Source organism: Lynx rufus, unplaced genomic scaffold, assembly GCF_022079265.1.
Source record: "Lynx rufus isolate CCGP_SWC_20201006 ecotype Redwood Valley unplaced genomic scaffold, mLynRuf1.p SCAF_26, whole genome shotgun sequence".
NCBI classification, from domain to species: Eukaryota; Metazoa; Chordata; class Mammalia; order Carnivora; family Felidae; genus Lynx; species Lynx rufus.
Genome location: NW_025814841.1, coordinates 7,513,986 through 7,530,179, shown reverse-complemented (window position 1 = coordinate 7,530,179; position 16,194 = coordinate 7,513,986). Strand labels below are relative to the sequence as shown.

Sequence of the window (16,194 nt, the reverse complement as noted above, 5' to 3'; positions counted from 1 at the left end):
CAAAATGAAAACTGAAACTGCATGAGGAGGGAGAGCCACTTTTTCAGAAGTGCTTAGTTATTAAATTTGAAGCCACCATGTTCTTAGCATTCCTACTGAATATACCTAACAATATTTAAAAATCTAGGTCCCATTGATTTGAGGTGCTGCTTTCTCCACAGTTTCCATTCTTGGGAGTATGATGTTCTTCTAACTGTTGAAGGAAAATTTAATTATGAATGCTTCTGCTATAAGAATTTACCCATAAAGAAAGGCGTGTTGACTATATTATATTATCTTTTATTGAATTTGACTTTGTAAAATGCATCCTTTTCTGGGATTAGTTTGTGCTTTTCATTAGATGTTGTGTTACTTTAGACAGCAACCAAAACCCTGAATTTTTGTATCGCTTCTCAAATTGTAAGAATTTCAGCTGTAGCAGAATTAGGACTACTTATTTTGGAGAAGCATTTATATGAAAACATCACGAACAGGAAGTTGTTTGCCTTGTTTGGTGTAAATGTAACAAGGAATGGCTTCACTATCTTCAGATTTAAGTCTATAATTTTCTGTCACAGTAAATCACAGGACACTATTGCTTTGCTGTGTTTGGTGTCTAAGTATTCCAACAATAAGTACTTGTCTGTTGTTTTGTGAAAATCTTCCCCATTAAGTCTCCTTTGGGGTGTTCAAGGAAATTAAATTTTCTTCTGATTGAAAGAGATTGTAAAACTTATCATGAGGTCAAGGTAAAAACTTCATGTAGGCGCTGAATATACCTGAGTAGAATACATGTCTGTGCTAATGAGAGCAGAAATTTTTGGATTTACATGAGGTTTTACTCATCGTCCCTGTTGTTGCTATCAGACTAATGGCTTGACTAAGAGATGAGTGGCTTCTGTCCTGAGAAACTATCCATAGAAAGCAATATACTGACCATGTTGTGTTGTCTTCTATTAAATTTTAAGGGATGTTTTGTTCTGGCTGTTGACTACTGGTCATGACTCCTTGGCATAGGAAGTGAACATTTTGTTTGAGACATTCAAAGCAACAAAGAACTATTAGAAGTTGAGGATATATGGCAAAGGAAAAGGTGCTAAAGTTAGAAAGATGACAAAATGAGAAAGGCAAGAAGGTATAGATAGAATACCAAATTTTGTAAGACTGTGAGCATACAATTTGTTAAGTAGTCGTTCCATTTGTTGGCGATAATTATACCTACTAATTATGAATTGTTTATTATATGTAATCACTTTATGTTCGTGTTCTTTTTTCTTAACAACAATTCTAAAAGATAAATATCAAAATAACCATTTTGCAGAGGAGGAAACAAACATGAATAGGGTCTGAAGAAGTCCTTAACCTAGTGTATCATGGTGCTTTACCAGACTATGTTTAAGTACATATAACTAAAGTTTAAAAATATATACATGTCTTTTAAATAAGCATACTATAGTGTATTTGATCAATTCTCAGAGAATGGGTTTGGGCTCCTGAGTATTTTTGAAAGTTTTAAATGGACTGCAAAGGTGGGATTTTAAGAGCCCAAATACTTGGTAGCTAATCCTTAAAATAACACAATATGTGAGAGTGATCACTATCCCTGACACCATCTCTTCCTGTCTTGAGGCTGAAGTTATCCAACTCCAAACCAGGATTTATAATTTTCTCCAGACCATGTAACAGCTGCTGAAAACATTTAACGAAAACAAGGACTACCAAACAAACCTTTTACAGAAAGTTTGTTAGTTCCAAATGTGGGAACTTACATATTCGTAATTCATTATGTATTTGTTGAATTAAATAAGCTCATGGTCTTTACCTCGAGCCGTTTAGCCATATAAGTCATTGTAAAAATCTGTTGTCGGGGTGCCTAGCTGGCTGGCTGGCTCAGTTGGTAGAACATGCTACTCTTAATCTTGGGGTTGTCCGTTTGAGCCCCATGTTGAGTGTAGAAATTACTTCAAAAAATTAAAAAAGAACTATTATCAAATCCAACTTTTTAATGTCTTCTTATAATATGTAAGACATAATAAATGTTCTATTTCTTACTCCATGCTTATTATGGTAATCACTTTGCTATGGATATTGCAGATTCATACATAAGTGCTGTATAGCAGGGGTAGACAAACTGTATAAATGGCTAGATAGTAAATATTTTAGGTTTTGTGGCTCATAGTATCTCTATAGGAACTACTTAACTGCTAAAAAGTAGCCATAGGCAATAGGTAAATGAATGAATATGGCCATAATCTGGTAAAACTTTATTTCCAGAAGTCGAGCCTTCAAAATTTATTTTATCATCTTTTATAGTTATTTTTCTTTGTTACACACTTGTTTTTTCTCATTCCAGGGAGATTCTGTACAAGCAGGTGATGACTCACCATTTTCAGATTCTGTTACCTTGGAACAAACTACAAGTAACATTGGTGGATCCAGTGGCCGTGTTAGTCTGTGGATGCAGTGGGTGCTCCCCAAAATTACTATAAAGCTCTTTGCTCCAGATCCTGAAAATAAAGGCACAGGTACAGGGTTACTTTTCTTCTCTGCTAAAAGGTAAAATATTAAACACTATTTTTCAAAGAAATAGTAGAACCTAGTTTTATTTATCACTGTCATTTAAAGTAAACAAACACCATTAGGTCTAATTTAGTTTCTTTCTATTAGCAATACCTAAATTTTGTCTTTTTATATTAAAATTCATTCCAAAAGCCATGAAGTAATTTTTTCATTGGTTTCATTGATGTATTATATCATTTTCACTAAAAGTATGCAAAGATTGTTAGATACAGTACCTCAAGCATCAATGGATTTCTTCTGTCTTGAAATAGGTGCTTTATCTTAATCGTGAGGCCTGTATTGATGTTACTTTTCCTTATTATTGTAGAATCCTGTATGGTTAATGAACAGAAAGTCTCATTTCCTCTCTAGGAGTTAAGGATGTATATATGAACATTAAATGTAAAACACAAGGTTTTAGTATTGATTGTGAGGCCAATGCTGATTATGTTTGCTTCTTATTGCAGAGCTTTGTATGGTCAGTGAACTAGAAGATCTCAGTGCTTCCATAGATGTTCAGGATGTATATACCAAAGTGAAATGTAAAATAGAAAGTTTCAATATTGATCACTATAGAAGCAGGTAAATAATAATAAATATGGCAAAAGCTATGCTTTCTTTGAACACAGTCTTATATAAGAATTTTTATATTTTAATTTTGTTATTTTTTGAGGTGCTGTACTTATTCCCAAAGAGAGTTCTTAACAGATAAATTGATTAATTTTACTTGGTATTCATTCATATATGGAATATAACAAAGTTTTGTTTCATGCGATGGCAAATCTATTCATAAATACCCATATTGCCATATTAAATGAAATGAGCTGCTTTTACTACCAGTTTGATAGTCTGTTTGATAGAAAATAACAAACTCAAACAGTTTGTTATTTTGTATATTTGCAAAGATACTGGAGACATAGTGGATGGTTTTGTTTTTGCTGTATACTTGCTGTCCACTCTCCATATGAGTTTAATCACAGATTAAAATGGAGCGACATCTCGTGGCCCTTTGTGCTTTGGAGACTTTTCTTAACCTCTCATTTGACTAATATACATGTGGTAGATATTCCTAGAACCAGATTTTTCTTGCCCTAATAACTTTCTATCAAAAGTATTATTGTGGGCAAATATAATTTATTTATAATAAATAATAGTAAAAAAATAAAGTTTTAAACAACTGTATTTTGGGTTTTTTTAATGTTTATTTATTGTTGAGAGAAAAAGAGACAGAGTGTGAGTGGTGGAGGGGCAGAAAGAGAGAGGGAGGCACAGAATCTGAAGCAGGCTGCAGGCTCTGAGCTGTCAGCACAGAGTGCCACACGGGGCTTGAACTCGTGAGTCGCGAGATCATGACCTGAGCTGAAGTTGGATGCTTAACCGACTGCAACACCCAGGCGCCCCCAAAAAGTAAAGTTTTACATATCCTCACAAAGATACATAGCAATGTTGTCATTAATTTTTCCCAAATACAAAATAACTAGCACTTTTTGGAGTTTTGGGGGGTTTTTTTGCTATTCTGGAATACTATTCTGGAATTTGTATTTTTTTTTCAACGTTTTTTTTTTTTTTAATTTATTTTTGGGACAGAGAGAGACAGAGCATGAACGGGGGAGGGGCAGAGAGAGAGGGAGACACAGAATCGGAAACAGGCTCCAGGCTCTGAGCCATCAGCCCAGAGCCTGACGCGGGGCTCGAACTCCCGGACCGCGAGATCGTGACCTGGCTGAAGTCGGACGCTTAACCGACTGCGCCACCCAGGCGCCCCTTGAGAAGCTTTTTGGAAGGAATTTCAATTCATTTCTTGAAAGATTTATTGTAAATTGTATTTCTTGACTACTGCACTTTTTTTTAATTTTTATTTATTTTTGAGACAGAGAGAGACAGAGTGCAAGTGGGGGAGGGGCAGAGAGAGAGGAAGACACAGAATCGGAAACAGGCTCCAGGCTCTGAGCCATCAGCCCAGAGCCCGACGCGGGGCTCGAACTCACGGACCGCGAGATCGTGACCTGGCTGAAGTCGGACGCTTAACCGACTGCGCCACCCAGGCGCCCCCAGAATTTGTATTTTTAATTGAATTATAATAAAACACATTTTTTTAAATTATTTTTTAAACAGCATCATATTTTTAGTTTCATATTAATTTAGTATAGAAACAGCCTTAAAGTCTGTTTTTTGGATTCATAATTTTCATCCAGCAGTTATTTATTGAGTGCCTGCAAAAGCACATCTGTTTCTGTACTTTTACTGGTGCATCATATACCCTAAAAACAGAATCTTTTTTCTTTAACGGGTTTCTAATTCTGCATTAAAAACATTTGAATTTTTATTACTTATCATATTGCATGTCACACATATCCTATTGCTTATGTCAATGACTATCAAATCTATCTAGCCAAAAAATTGTGTCATAATTAAGAAGTTCAAAATATTTTGCTGGGTATATATTAAAACCTGTTGTAATAGTAGAATGTTATGAAGCATATATTTTCTTTTACACTAACCATGAATCATTAATTGATCTTTGATAATGTAATGTTTAGCTCTTTAGATCCTCCTGAATAGTATATCTCTATATGATAGATATAGATACATGTGATACATGATTATTTCAAGTGATACACGATTATTATGTTATAGCTGTAATAATTTTCTGATGATGTGAACATTATAATCTGTGTTCTAGATCATCAATGACTTTACTGTTAAATTATGTAAGTTTTAAATATTTACCCATTGATTTATTCAAAATATTTGTTGTGTATTATGTGCACTATGCTAAGCACTGAGGATGTAGTATTGTAAGAAAAATAAACATAAATCATGCTGTTAGGGGCCTTGTGGTCTCAGAGATAAGGTAGAAATAAATAACCAATCAATAAGTATACAGTTTTACCAATAAAACAAATGCTTCTATTATGCAAAACTACCCAGGGTGTGGTGCTAAAATAAATTGTTCTTGATTGCATTGTCAGTTCCATGTTTCAGTTCAGTGTAGTGTTGTTTACATGGTAACTATTTGAAATAGTTATATATGCTCAGTTTTTAACTCAGAAAAATTGAAAAGAACAGATAAGGTGAACTTATGTTTTCCAGGCCAGGGGAAGGTTGGCAGTCAGGACATTTTGAAGGAGTATTTCTACAGTGCAAAGAAAAACCTGTGGTGAGACTCATTTAGTAATTATGATTTTTTGAAAATATATTATAAACTGTTTATCTTTGTTCATTCATGCAATAGGACTAATGGTTGCAAGAATTAGAGCTCAGATAAATTCTTTTTGACATATTCTTCCAAAATTACATTACAAAATAAAACTACTCCTTTAAATGCTTGTGTTTTGTAACCATTTTCCTATTATAGCTATTAAGTAAATTTTTCAAAAAGCAAAGGTAGGATTGCTTTTATTAAAATGTTTTATCATTAATGTACTATTATGTTGATGTTTTAGAAGTTTTTCCTATTCATAAGTGAGTTCATGTTGGATTTTCCTTTATCATAAACTAATAGTAGTAATTTGACACTAAAAGCAATTATTTTTCATTTACTTCCATTAACAATGCTTTTGCAGAAGATGGTCCAGACAGAGGCCATACCTAGCAGGGGCTCAAACCTGAGCCCATGCAAACTTGAGCAAAATTAAAACTATCCAGATTTTTTTGCTTATGGCTTTTATTGCTTTTTGTCTTTTCACCTTCTTTGCTCCTGTCCATCACCTCAAGCCTTGGGGAAGAGTGTTGGTCTTTGGGGCAATGTGGAGGTGTCTTCCTTTCCTGTACTGACAAGCTGAACAGACGCACCTTGTTGGTTCGACCCATCAGCAAGCAGGACCCTTTCAGTAATTGCTCTGGCTTCTTTCCTTCTGTAAGAAATCATTTTAAAATTATGCTACAGAACTCCCACTAACAGGAATCCAGAGAAGGAATTGAACTATCCATAGAGTCAACTCTTGATTTTTATCTTCCTCTGTGTCATCCACTTTGTAAATGAACTCTACTTTACTTTTAACTCATAGACTGATTTTCTAGTACCATCTAATTTGTTTCTGAGTTACTTGCATATACTCTTTTTCACTCTGGTTTTGTGATTACAAACTAACTTTACCGTCAGCATAAGAAAATAGAAGTGTAGGACATTAAGTGTAATGTTTTTTAAATTGTGCATGTATTGAATAATCAAGAGTTGACCAGACTGCTTTGTCTTTTCTTTTATGGCTTTTACTTAGATTGCTTTTTTCCCCTTTCTATTATGCCATTTCCTTCTCACAACTAATCCACATTACCGTATTTGGTGATCTTGAATCTGGACAGGGCTATATGCCTGTCATTGCTGGATATAGGATGAACACTAGACTGTCCACCAGTGGCTTTTAGAAGTTTAGAACCTTATTCTTTTCTAAGTGGTACAATATATCTGGATATGTCATTAAGCTAATTATTTTAAACGCCATTCTTAAAGTCAATACAAATGCATATAATTTAAAAATATTAAGAACAGATTACCACAATGATAATAGCAATTCTCTTAAGAATTTTTTAAATCATTGCAAACATTAGATGTTTTCTTAGCATATGTGAACTATTTCCCCTTTTTTGTAGCTCAAAAGGAATTTAAGACCTAGATCTTTAAAAAGGTGATAAAATTAGTCAAATATTTTAAACAGTTGTTTAATATTGTATTTGAATAGCAAATGCTAGTTTCTAATTGGATTCTGATATTTTTTCTGGAATTTTAGTCTGGAAAAAACATCTCTACATGTGGATTTTATATCAGTGGAAATTCTGTTCAGTTTTATTTTTATTTGAATGGTATTGGTGTCTCTGAGAAACATTCTTAATTTTTTTACATACTGAATAATTTTAATGTATATTCATGAAAAAACCCAAACTTATTAATGCCCTTTAAAATTTTTCTGCATTTTTATAATACTTCTTTAATTATCAGTGTTTTCTAACTTTTCATTTTAAAGAGTGTAAGATGCTGATTATTACCATATGAAAAGTAATATTTACATTATCTCACTCCAGCTAGTATTCACTTGTTTTTTCATTTTGTTCCTTGTACATTAAGGGAGTTGAGGATGCAACAGTTCAACAAACAAACTTTCTCTCATGGGGAGTTTACATTCAAGAGTACCTACGTTCAATATGTTTAAAATATATTTTCCAAATCAAAACATTCATACACTGAAGCACCTTTTATACTATTTCCAGGATTCAAGCATAGCCATTAAGGAGGATTTGAGTTAGGTTATTTAGATTAGTGGTTGATTGTAACCCTGCCCCCCAAGTCCAGTTTAAACATCTAAATACAGACAGTGTTGTTGGTGTTGGGCTATATCACAGCCATCGTTCTCCATCCGGTGTTTCCTGTTACCTAGCAAGATGGACATAAGACTGGTAGCACGTTTTCTTGCTTTACTGTATTTCCTTTTGCATGTAGAAAGCAAAAGGAAAGGGAAATCAGAGAGGCAGCTAGAAAGCTGGGAACAGTAAAAACAAAACAAAAAAACACCTCTGAAGGCAGCAGGACAGTTAACATGAAAAATGATTGTTTTGCACATCCATTTAATGCCTACTTCCCAGGGTATTTTTAATGGTCAGAAAATTAGGTTAAAAAAGAACATAGACAAAGATAACTTTTACCTCACCTTTGTTCATTGTAAAGTCCACATTAAAAACAAAATTAACAGTGGCAGCTGAAATGCCTACTATTTTCCCCTTGCTGTGTCACTAGGTGATAGGTAGCAATGTGAGAGGAAGAAAATGGAAGCAAAAGAGCTTCACTAGTGCTGGGATAACATAGGCCCGGGCACTTTGCTGCTTTGCCACTCTCACTTTTTTCCTGTTTGTTGTTCTTTCTCAGTGCACTTCCTCTCTCGACATCACGCATTGGACTGTAATAGCCTAAAAACTTTATCAGGCCCTGGGAAGAGAGGTTGGAAATGTGTATAACACCTTAACTTTAACTTCATGTTGAGTGATGTGTAAAATAGGATTTTATGTACATTAATTGGTTCAGGAAAACTTTAAGAGCTGTCCTTTAATGTTGAGAAATAGAAAGTATGCATTTTATTTCACTCTTCAAAGTATGCTGTTTTACTACAATTTGTTTATAGTGTGTAATTTGAATATAATTGGACATGTTTTGTCAGAAGTATTGATGATATAATGATATAATTTTTACTGTCAGTCAAATGTCGTATGTATATTTATGTAGCATTAAACTCAAGGAATAGGAGTTTGAATTGTGAGAGAGTGGATAGTTAGGTTTTGTAAACAGAATGATAGCCACTGAAAATAAGCAAGTTCTAAAAGACAGATGTTTTATTTTTGTGTTATGTTACTATCTCCAATAAACATGCATTAAATGATTGGTTTAGTTATCAAAGCATGGTATCAATGAAGCTCTTTTTATGGGCTTAGTCTTCATATACATTAGCCAAATTATTAAAAGAAAAACTCTGTTCTCATAAATGTTAATTAAGTCGAGGGAAGTCAATCATCTTTTCTATTCAGATTGTTTGTTGATTACAAATGGAAGTACATTACATGGTTATTTCAGTTTCATCTGCATAAACAACGTCTCTGTGATCCATATTGGTACTTTTAATGAAAAATTGTCAAGAATGAAAAGATAAAATCCAGAGATGTCTTGTTGCAAATTCTGAATATCACAGAGAATGTAGAAACCATAGACACAGATATAACAAAGTTTAATTGCCTCTCTCAAGATCTAGAACTAGAACTCAGGATTTCTAATTTTCAGTTCAGCATTCCAAGTCTTATATGGTTTTTCCCCATGTGTGGAATTGATCAGTAATGTGCTCATCAGAGGGTGTAGGCATAGTAAAAGATTATAATATCAACTGAGATTATTTTCTGCTTTCACATAGTTTTTTTTTTCTTTTTTGTAATGAAGTTTGTATTATGATTTCCTCTTTCTGGAACAGACAACAGCAAAACTCCTAGATGGCTCTCATCAGCAGCATGGATTTCTCTCTTTGACATACACAAAAGCTGTAACAAAAAATGTCCGCCACAAGTTAATATCAAGAAATGAGCGAAGAAGTTTTCATAAGTTATCTGAAGGTTTAACGGATGGTTCCCCTCATTTTCTTCATGAAATTCTTCTTTCAGCACAAGCTTTTGACATTGTCCTTTGCTTTCCTTTGCTTAATGCCATTGCAAGTATATTTCAAGCAAAATTACCAAGGACCCAAAAAGAGAAAAGAAAATCTCCTGGTCAGCCCATGAGGAGCCATACATTGACTTCACGCAGCTTACCTTTGATTTATATCAACACAAGCATAATCAGAATTTTTGTTCCAAAAACAGAAGAAATGCAGCCAAGTATTGAAGGTATGGCCTTCAGAGGTTTTTGTGGTCTGATTTTACATAACTTCCATTTAGGGAGTTTAGTTTTTTCTATTCTTTTTTAATATGGCTGGTGGTTGTAGTTTGTACTCTGGTGTGTTTTAGAAAGAGTAACTATGTTACAGTCATTCTACAACTAAACCTTTAGGAGATTATGTCAGGATACTGGGTTTGTTTCTGACTCAGTTACTAGAGTAAAAAGTAAATTTTTTTTTCATCAGGACTTTTGCTAGTGAAGCTTATCTTACTGTCATTTGTTTTATTAAACTCAAATGTTAGGTTCTATATACCTAAGGTAAGTAGAAATTATTAAAAAAAAAATAGCCAACACCCAAGGTTCCTGTGGCTTCTTCCAGGCTTCTCAGTGCAAATTAACTTAGGTTTTAAAATGAAATGAATTTGGGGCACCTGCCTGGCTCAGAGCATTAGAGCATCTGACTCTTGATCTCAGGGTTGTAAGTTCAAACCCATGTTGGGCATGGAACCTACTAAAAAAAATAAATAAATAAAATGTAATGAAATGAATTTAGAATCCCACTGCCTCCAACTGTGAGAGTAACTTTTAAATTTTTGCTTCCCCCATGCTAGAAAACAGTGAAGAACTTTAAGGATATTGAGTGAAGTTCTAGTACAGTGGTTCACATAGTATGAACTTGGAAGTTACAGAGACCTGAGTTCAAATCCCAGATTTACTAGTTAAGAACTGTGAAATTTAAAGCAAGTTAAGTCTAAGTTCCTACGTATAAATGGTAATAGTAGTGCTTGACTTGATAGTAGACCTTACTGACAGCTCACTTTTCAATGATGACTACGTGGAGACTACATGAATAATGCTAGCTGCATAGTTAGCTTTCAGTAAATGGCAACTGAATCAGCAGATGTGCCCATTCTTTTAAAGTAGAATATCTGGAAGTCCCCCATTTCACTACTGCTTATATACCTCTTTGGCCAAAACATAGTCATATGGCTACACCCCACTGTGAGAGAGGCTGAGAAACAGTATTTCCCTAGGCGGTAGGGTGCCCAGCTCATAAATTAAGGCCATGTGAATTAGAAAAAGAGAGAATGGTAGTTGAGGGATAAGTACTAGCCTCTGCCACATGAAAACAGTAAAGCTTTTTTTTCCCTTTTAGTTATTATGTGGAGGGGGAAGAGCTTGAATGGTCAGTGATAGCAAATAAAAAAAAAAGAAAAGCATCTAGTTCATTCTGTTTCTTCTTGGAGCCTAGTCTGTCTCTTGTTGTGTCTCCCAAAGGCAAATCTTAATTGGGGAAAGTTATTCTGCCTAACATTATAAATAAAGTTTTATTCAAGGTAAGGGTCCTTTTTTAAAAAGTTCCCTAAGTAAAAAATAAATTTGTAGAGCTTTATAGTTCTTAATTACCAACATGTATAGAGATAAATTCAGTGTATTATATTTAGTGGATATTTTTAAATGTTTATTTGTTTATTTTTAAGAGAGAGGGAGAGCAGGGAAGGGAAAGAGAGAGAGGGAGAGAGAGAGAATCCCAAGCAGGCTCTGCACTGTCATCACAGAGCCCGACGTGGGGCTCGAACCCACAAACTGTGAGATCATGACCTGAACCAAAATGAACTGACTGAGCCACCGAGTTGCCCCTGTACTTCATGGATTTTTAGTATTAACCAGTTCCTATTTTCTTTCTGATTTTTAGTAGAACTGTCATAAAATTGATTATTTTGAGATAAAAAAATTAGTATTGTCTGTATATGCTGTATTCTGACAGTATTATACAAGTTGTTTTCATCTGTTCAGAGACTTTGTAGAAACACATGAATGGTAAAGAATAAAGTTAGTCTTCATTGAGCAATTACAAGTGATCTGAGAGGCAACTACTAACCAGGATAGAGGCTGCATACTCATTGTAGACACACTGACATTTGTGCTTTTTCCTTGTTATTATCCTTTATTATGTGAGTATCTAATGAATGTTTAACTAATACGATTTATATTAAAATTACTTAGGCAAAAAAAGAAACCTATATTTTTAAACAGTATAGCTCTCTGAGACCCATTTTGTGTCATAATAACACTTTTTCATAACCATACAGAAAGAGGGATAGACATAAAAGGTCATGGAGATTTCAGACCATCTTTTTGATTTTTCAACTGCGAATAGGGGGAAAACACTATGGAAACAGAAGTAGTTTGGCTTTCTTTATTTGAGAAAACTTAGGATTATTTTGGTAAGAGTTTGAAGTAGTCCATTGTATTTTAAAACTATCATTATATTGGGGCACCTGGCTGGCTCAGTTGGTTAAGCATCTGATTCTTGATTTTGGCTGGTCATGATCTCACTGGTTCATGAGATTCAGCCCCATGTAGGGCTCTGATCTGACAGCATAGAGCTTACTTGGGATTCTTTCTCTTCCTCTCTCTCTGCCCCTCCCTCACTTGTTCTTTTTCTCTCAAAATAAATAAATATTTTAAAATATCATTATATTATAGTATCTATAAGTTTTTCCATTAAAATAAAATTGCAGAAAATTTGTATCCAGATGAAAATAAGAATAAAGTTTTATGATATCTATATTATTAACAAATTGTAAATTTTTTTTAGCAATTAAGGGTTTTTTTTCCACAGATACCTCTCTGGGTATTGTAAAAACATTTATTTTCCTAACCAGAATGAGTTTCTGTAATTTCATTTAAAATAATTTATGTTAGTAAGCTTTTGTGATTTCCTGAAAATTCTTTTTCTTTTTTTTTTAGTGTTTATTTTTGAGAGGGAGACAGAGAAAACAGTCAGGGGAGGGGCAAAGAGAGAGGGAGACAGAGGATCCTTCTGCGGGATCTTTCAGCAGGAAGTAAGATCCTTCCTGTCAGCTCAGAGCAATGGGGGCTGGAACCAAAAACCATGAGAACATGACCTGAGCCGACGTCGGAGGCTTAAATGACTCAGCCACCCAGGTACCCCAGATTTACTGAAAATTCTTTGTAGTGTGTATTTTGTGTTTTTATTCCATAATTTTCTAATTATTTTCATTTGAGTGTAAACGAGTGGTAAGGCCCTAAACTTCATGGAAATCTAAGGGAAAAAAAGTGTTATTAGAGATGAGAGGGTAGTATGAGGTTGAGAGAAATACAGGAGTGCTGTATGAAAAAATTGGGAAAGGTCGTGCAGACAAATCAGGAAGCAAAGCAACCTATCTGTGATGAGTTTTTACTGCTACAGAAGTGTTCAGGAATTACAAATCGTCCTCAAATTATGTGATGTAATTGGCGTCTAAATAGTAATTGCCTGCTAACTAATCCTAGATTGAATCCTTCTTCCTCTAATATCCCTAATGCTATTTTAAGGTCTCACACCTTAAATTTCACATCCTAAAACATCAATATTGATCACAAATACAAATAAAAAGAAAAGAAACCGAATGTATATGCTTCATCTCCCATTTAAGTTTTGAAATTGGGCCTAGAATGTAGAGTAGTAGCAATATGTTGCTTTTTCAGGATGAGCCAGCCTAGCTTAGACTTTTTAAATAGGTGTTCAATAGTATTTTATACTGATAAATCTTCCAGAATCAGACATAGCTTTCCTCTATGTGCACATTTGATCTGCATCCAATATTTGCTTATTCATCATAAAATATTTTACCTGTTTGATGTACTGAATGATTTGGGATGTCTTTGGTACTTGTTAATAGGAGGGACATTTTCATAGTGACTTATTCTTTCAGTTAGACATTCATTCTAGAACTCCTTTGAATAAAATTTTGTAAACATACATACATACATGTGAGAGAAACTTACATGACAACTTCTTTTCACCACCCACATCAGTGTCATGGCCCTTAGGTGAACCTTACTTATGGTGTTAAATGTTTCTTCTTAAGATAGACTTTATCTATAAAGTATAAATTATCTCAGTCATTGAGTCAGAAGTCTTTTTTTTTTCAATTTTTTTATTGTGGTAAAATACACATAACAAGATTTTTTCCATTTGTAATTATTTTCAAGTGTACATTAACAGCATAAATTACATTGCCCAGGTTTTACAACCATGACCACTATCTGTTTCCAAATGTTTTCATCATCACAAACTCTGTACTCATTACTTTCTGTCTCTATGAATTTGCTTATTCTGTAAGCAGACAGACATGTAAGCAGAATCATAAATATTTGGCTTATTTCACTTAGCATGATGTTTTTAAGGTCCATCCGAATTGTAGCAGGTATCAGAGCTTCATCTTTGTGGCTGGATAATACTTCATTGTATGGACGTGCCACATTTTGTTAACTTTCATCTATTAGACACTTGTGTTGTTGCCACCTTTGTGTTGGCTGTTGTGAGTAGTGGTGCTGTGAACACTGGCATACAAGTGTCTGTTGAGCCCATTTTCACTTCTTTGGGATATGTACCTAGGAATGGAATTGCTGGATCATATGGTAATTCTGTGTTGAGAATTCTTTGTTTTTGAGGAACCTCCAGTCTGCTTGGACACCTTTTTGACAAAGGCAGGATTTGTGGTATTTTCTGAACAACACTCATGTGCAGGCATAGTTCAGAATATAAGAGGGCTCACTCTTAGTAAGGATGGGAGCACCTGTACACTGAGCACCTCTTCAACAAGACAGAGGTTAGAAGTTCAGTAGTTCACTCTAGCTTTATTTTCCTATCATTCGCAGAGATGGTTTATTGAAACAGGTTCTGTGCTTCACTGATTTGTGTACATGTCAGAAGGAATAAAAATCTGGCCATTTGGGAAAAGGGAGAGAAAACAGCTTTATTTCTTTTGTGTGTTTGTTTTGTTTGTTTTTTGGTTTACTGTATTATAATCATTAATACTACATATCACACAATTTTGTTGGTGTTGTATTAAATTTACCATTCAGTGGGGCACCTAAGTGGCCCAATCTGTTAAGCGTCTGACTTTGACTCAGGTCGTGATCTCATGGTTTGTGGGTTTGAGCCTGCATTCTGCTCTGTACTGTCAGCTCGGAGCCTGGAGCCTGCTTTGCATTCTGTGTCTCACTCTCTCTCTGTGTCCTTTCCCTTGCTCATGCTCTGTCTGTCTCTCTCTCAAAAATAAGAAACATTAAAAAAATTTAAAAAAATAAATGTACTATTCATCTGCTTTAACTAGGAAAATCCTCAATTGATTGGAATTGCAAAAATATTTCTAGCCTTTTGCTTTCTTATTTTTAAAGTTCTTTCTTTTTTTGGTGGTGGTTATTGTAGGATTTTTAAGGTAGAATTTCAAAATCCACATGCCTAAGTACTTCCTAAGCAGGTAACCTTAAATAAGAGCATATGGAAAAAAGAGTGCATTTTGTTACAGCCATTTTGGAAAATATAGTCTGTTTCTCTGTGAACTTGTGGTTAATTTAAATCCTTTATACAAACACTTCTTGCAGTAAACACCTTTTTAGTGGCATTTTTCACGACTTGGGTGAGTATGTATATAAATAAATTTCTAGCAAAAAAGATTGCTAGATCAAAGGGCATGTACCTTTAAGACGTTAAGCGATGTCAAATTGCCTGTCTAAATAGCTGCACCAGTTTACTATTTCCTTACTCTGATTCTAACAGAGTTTTGGGTTTTTGTCAGTCTCATTAATTAAAATTGCATTCTTTTTCTAGGTAGTTGCTCATCTTTTCCTTATCAATTAGTAAGAACTCTTTGTGTATTAAGTCTTTTGTCTGGACTACGTTGTATTGCATATATCTCTTCTGTTTTCTTCTCTCCCTCTGCCTCTGTGTGTGTCTATGTCTATGTGTATATCTGTATTTATATCTACATGTATATATCTTATACCTATATAGTTGACCCTTGAACAATGCGGAGGTTAGGGGCACCAAGCCCCCTTGCCCCCGTTGAAAATCCACGTATAACTTTGGACTCCTCCAGAACTTAACTACTAATTGCCTACTGTTGATAGGAAGCCTTACCAATAGCACAGTCAGTTAACACATATTTTTATACGTCATATGTATTCTATGCAGTATTCTTACAATAGTACCTAACTTTTTCTAAACTTTTTCAGTATTTCTGGGTTACACAGTTCATGAGTTGTTTTAAATTGTCTCCAGTCTCCAAAATTTTTCCAATATGTTTATTTTTGTTGTTTAAGGGTCAGCTGTACTTATATCTATAAACTATCTCTGAGAAGTAATGACTTTCTAGAATGTGCCTGTCTATAATTTATATAGATAGATATATCTTGTAGGTAGGTAGGTAGGTAGGTAGGTAGGTAGGTAGATAGATAGATAGATAGCCTTTCTGTAGTTATATTGCATGCCAAATATTCAAAACTTTTGGCAC

At 34.3% G+C, this 16,194-nt stretch overlaps 1 protein-coding gene across 2 annotated transcripts in view; it reads left to right on the top strand.

The window, feature by feature from the left end:
- Nucleotides 1-16,194, top strand: part of VPS13B (vacuolar protein sorting 13 homolog B) — an 806,197-nt gene that overhangs the window by 454,799 nt on the left and 335,204 nt on the right. For both annotated transcript variants that reach the window (XM_047088880.1, XM_047088879.1), the window contains exons 26-29: nt 2,333-2,504; nt 3,006-3,120; nt 5,632-5,698; nt 9,486-9,894. In XM_047088880.1, coding sequence (XP_046944836.1) covers nt 2,333-2,504; nt 3,006-3,120; nt 5,632-5,698; nt 9,486-9,894 — 763 coding nt within the window. The remainder of the gene's footprint in view (nt 1-2,332; nt 2,505-3,005; nt 3,121-5,631; nt 5,699-9,485; nt 9,895-16,194) is intronic.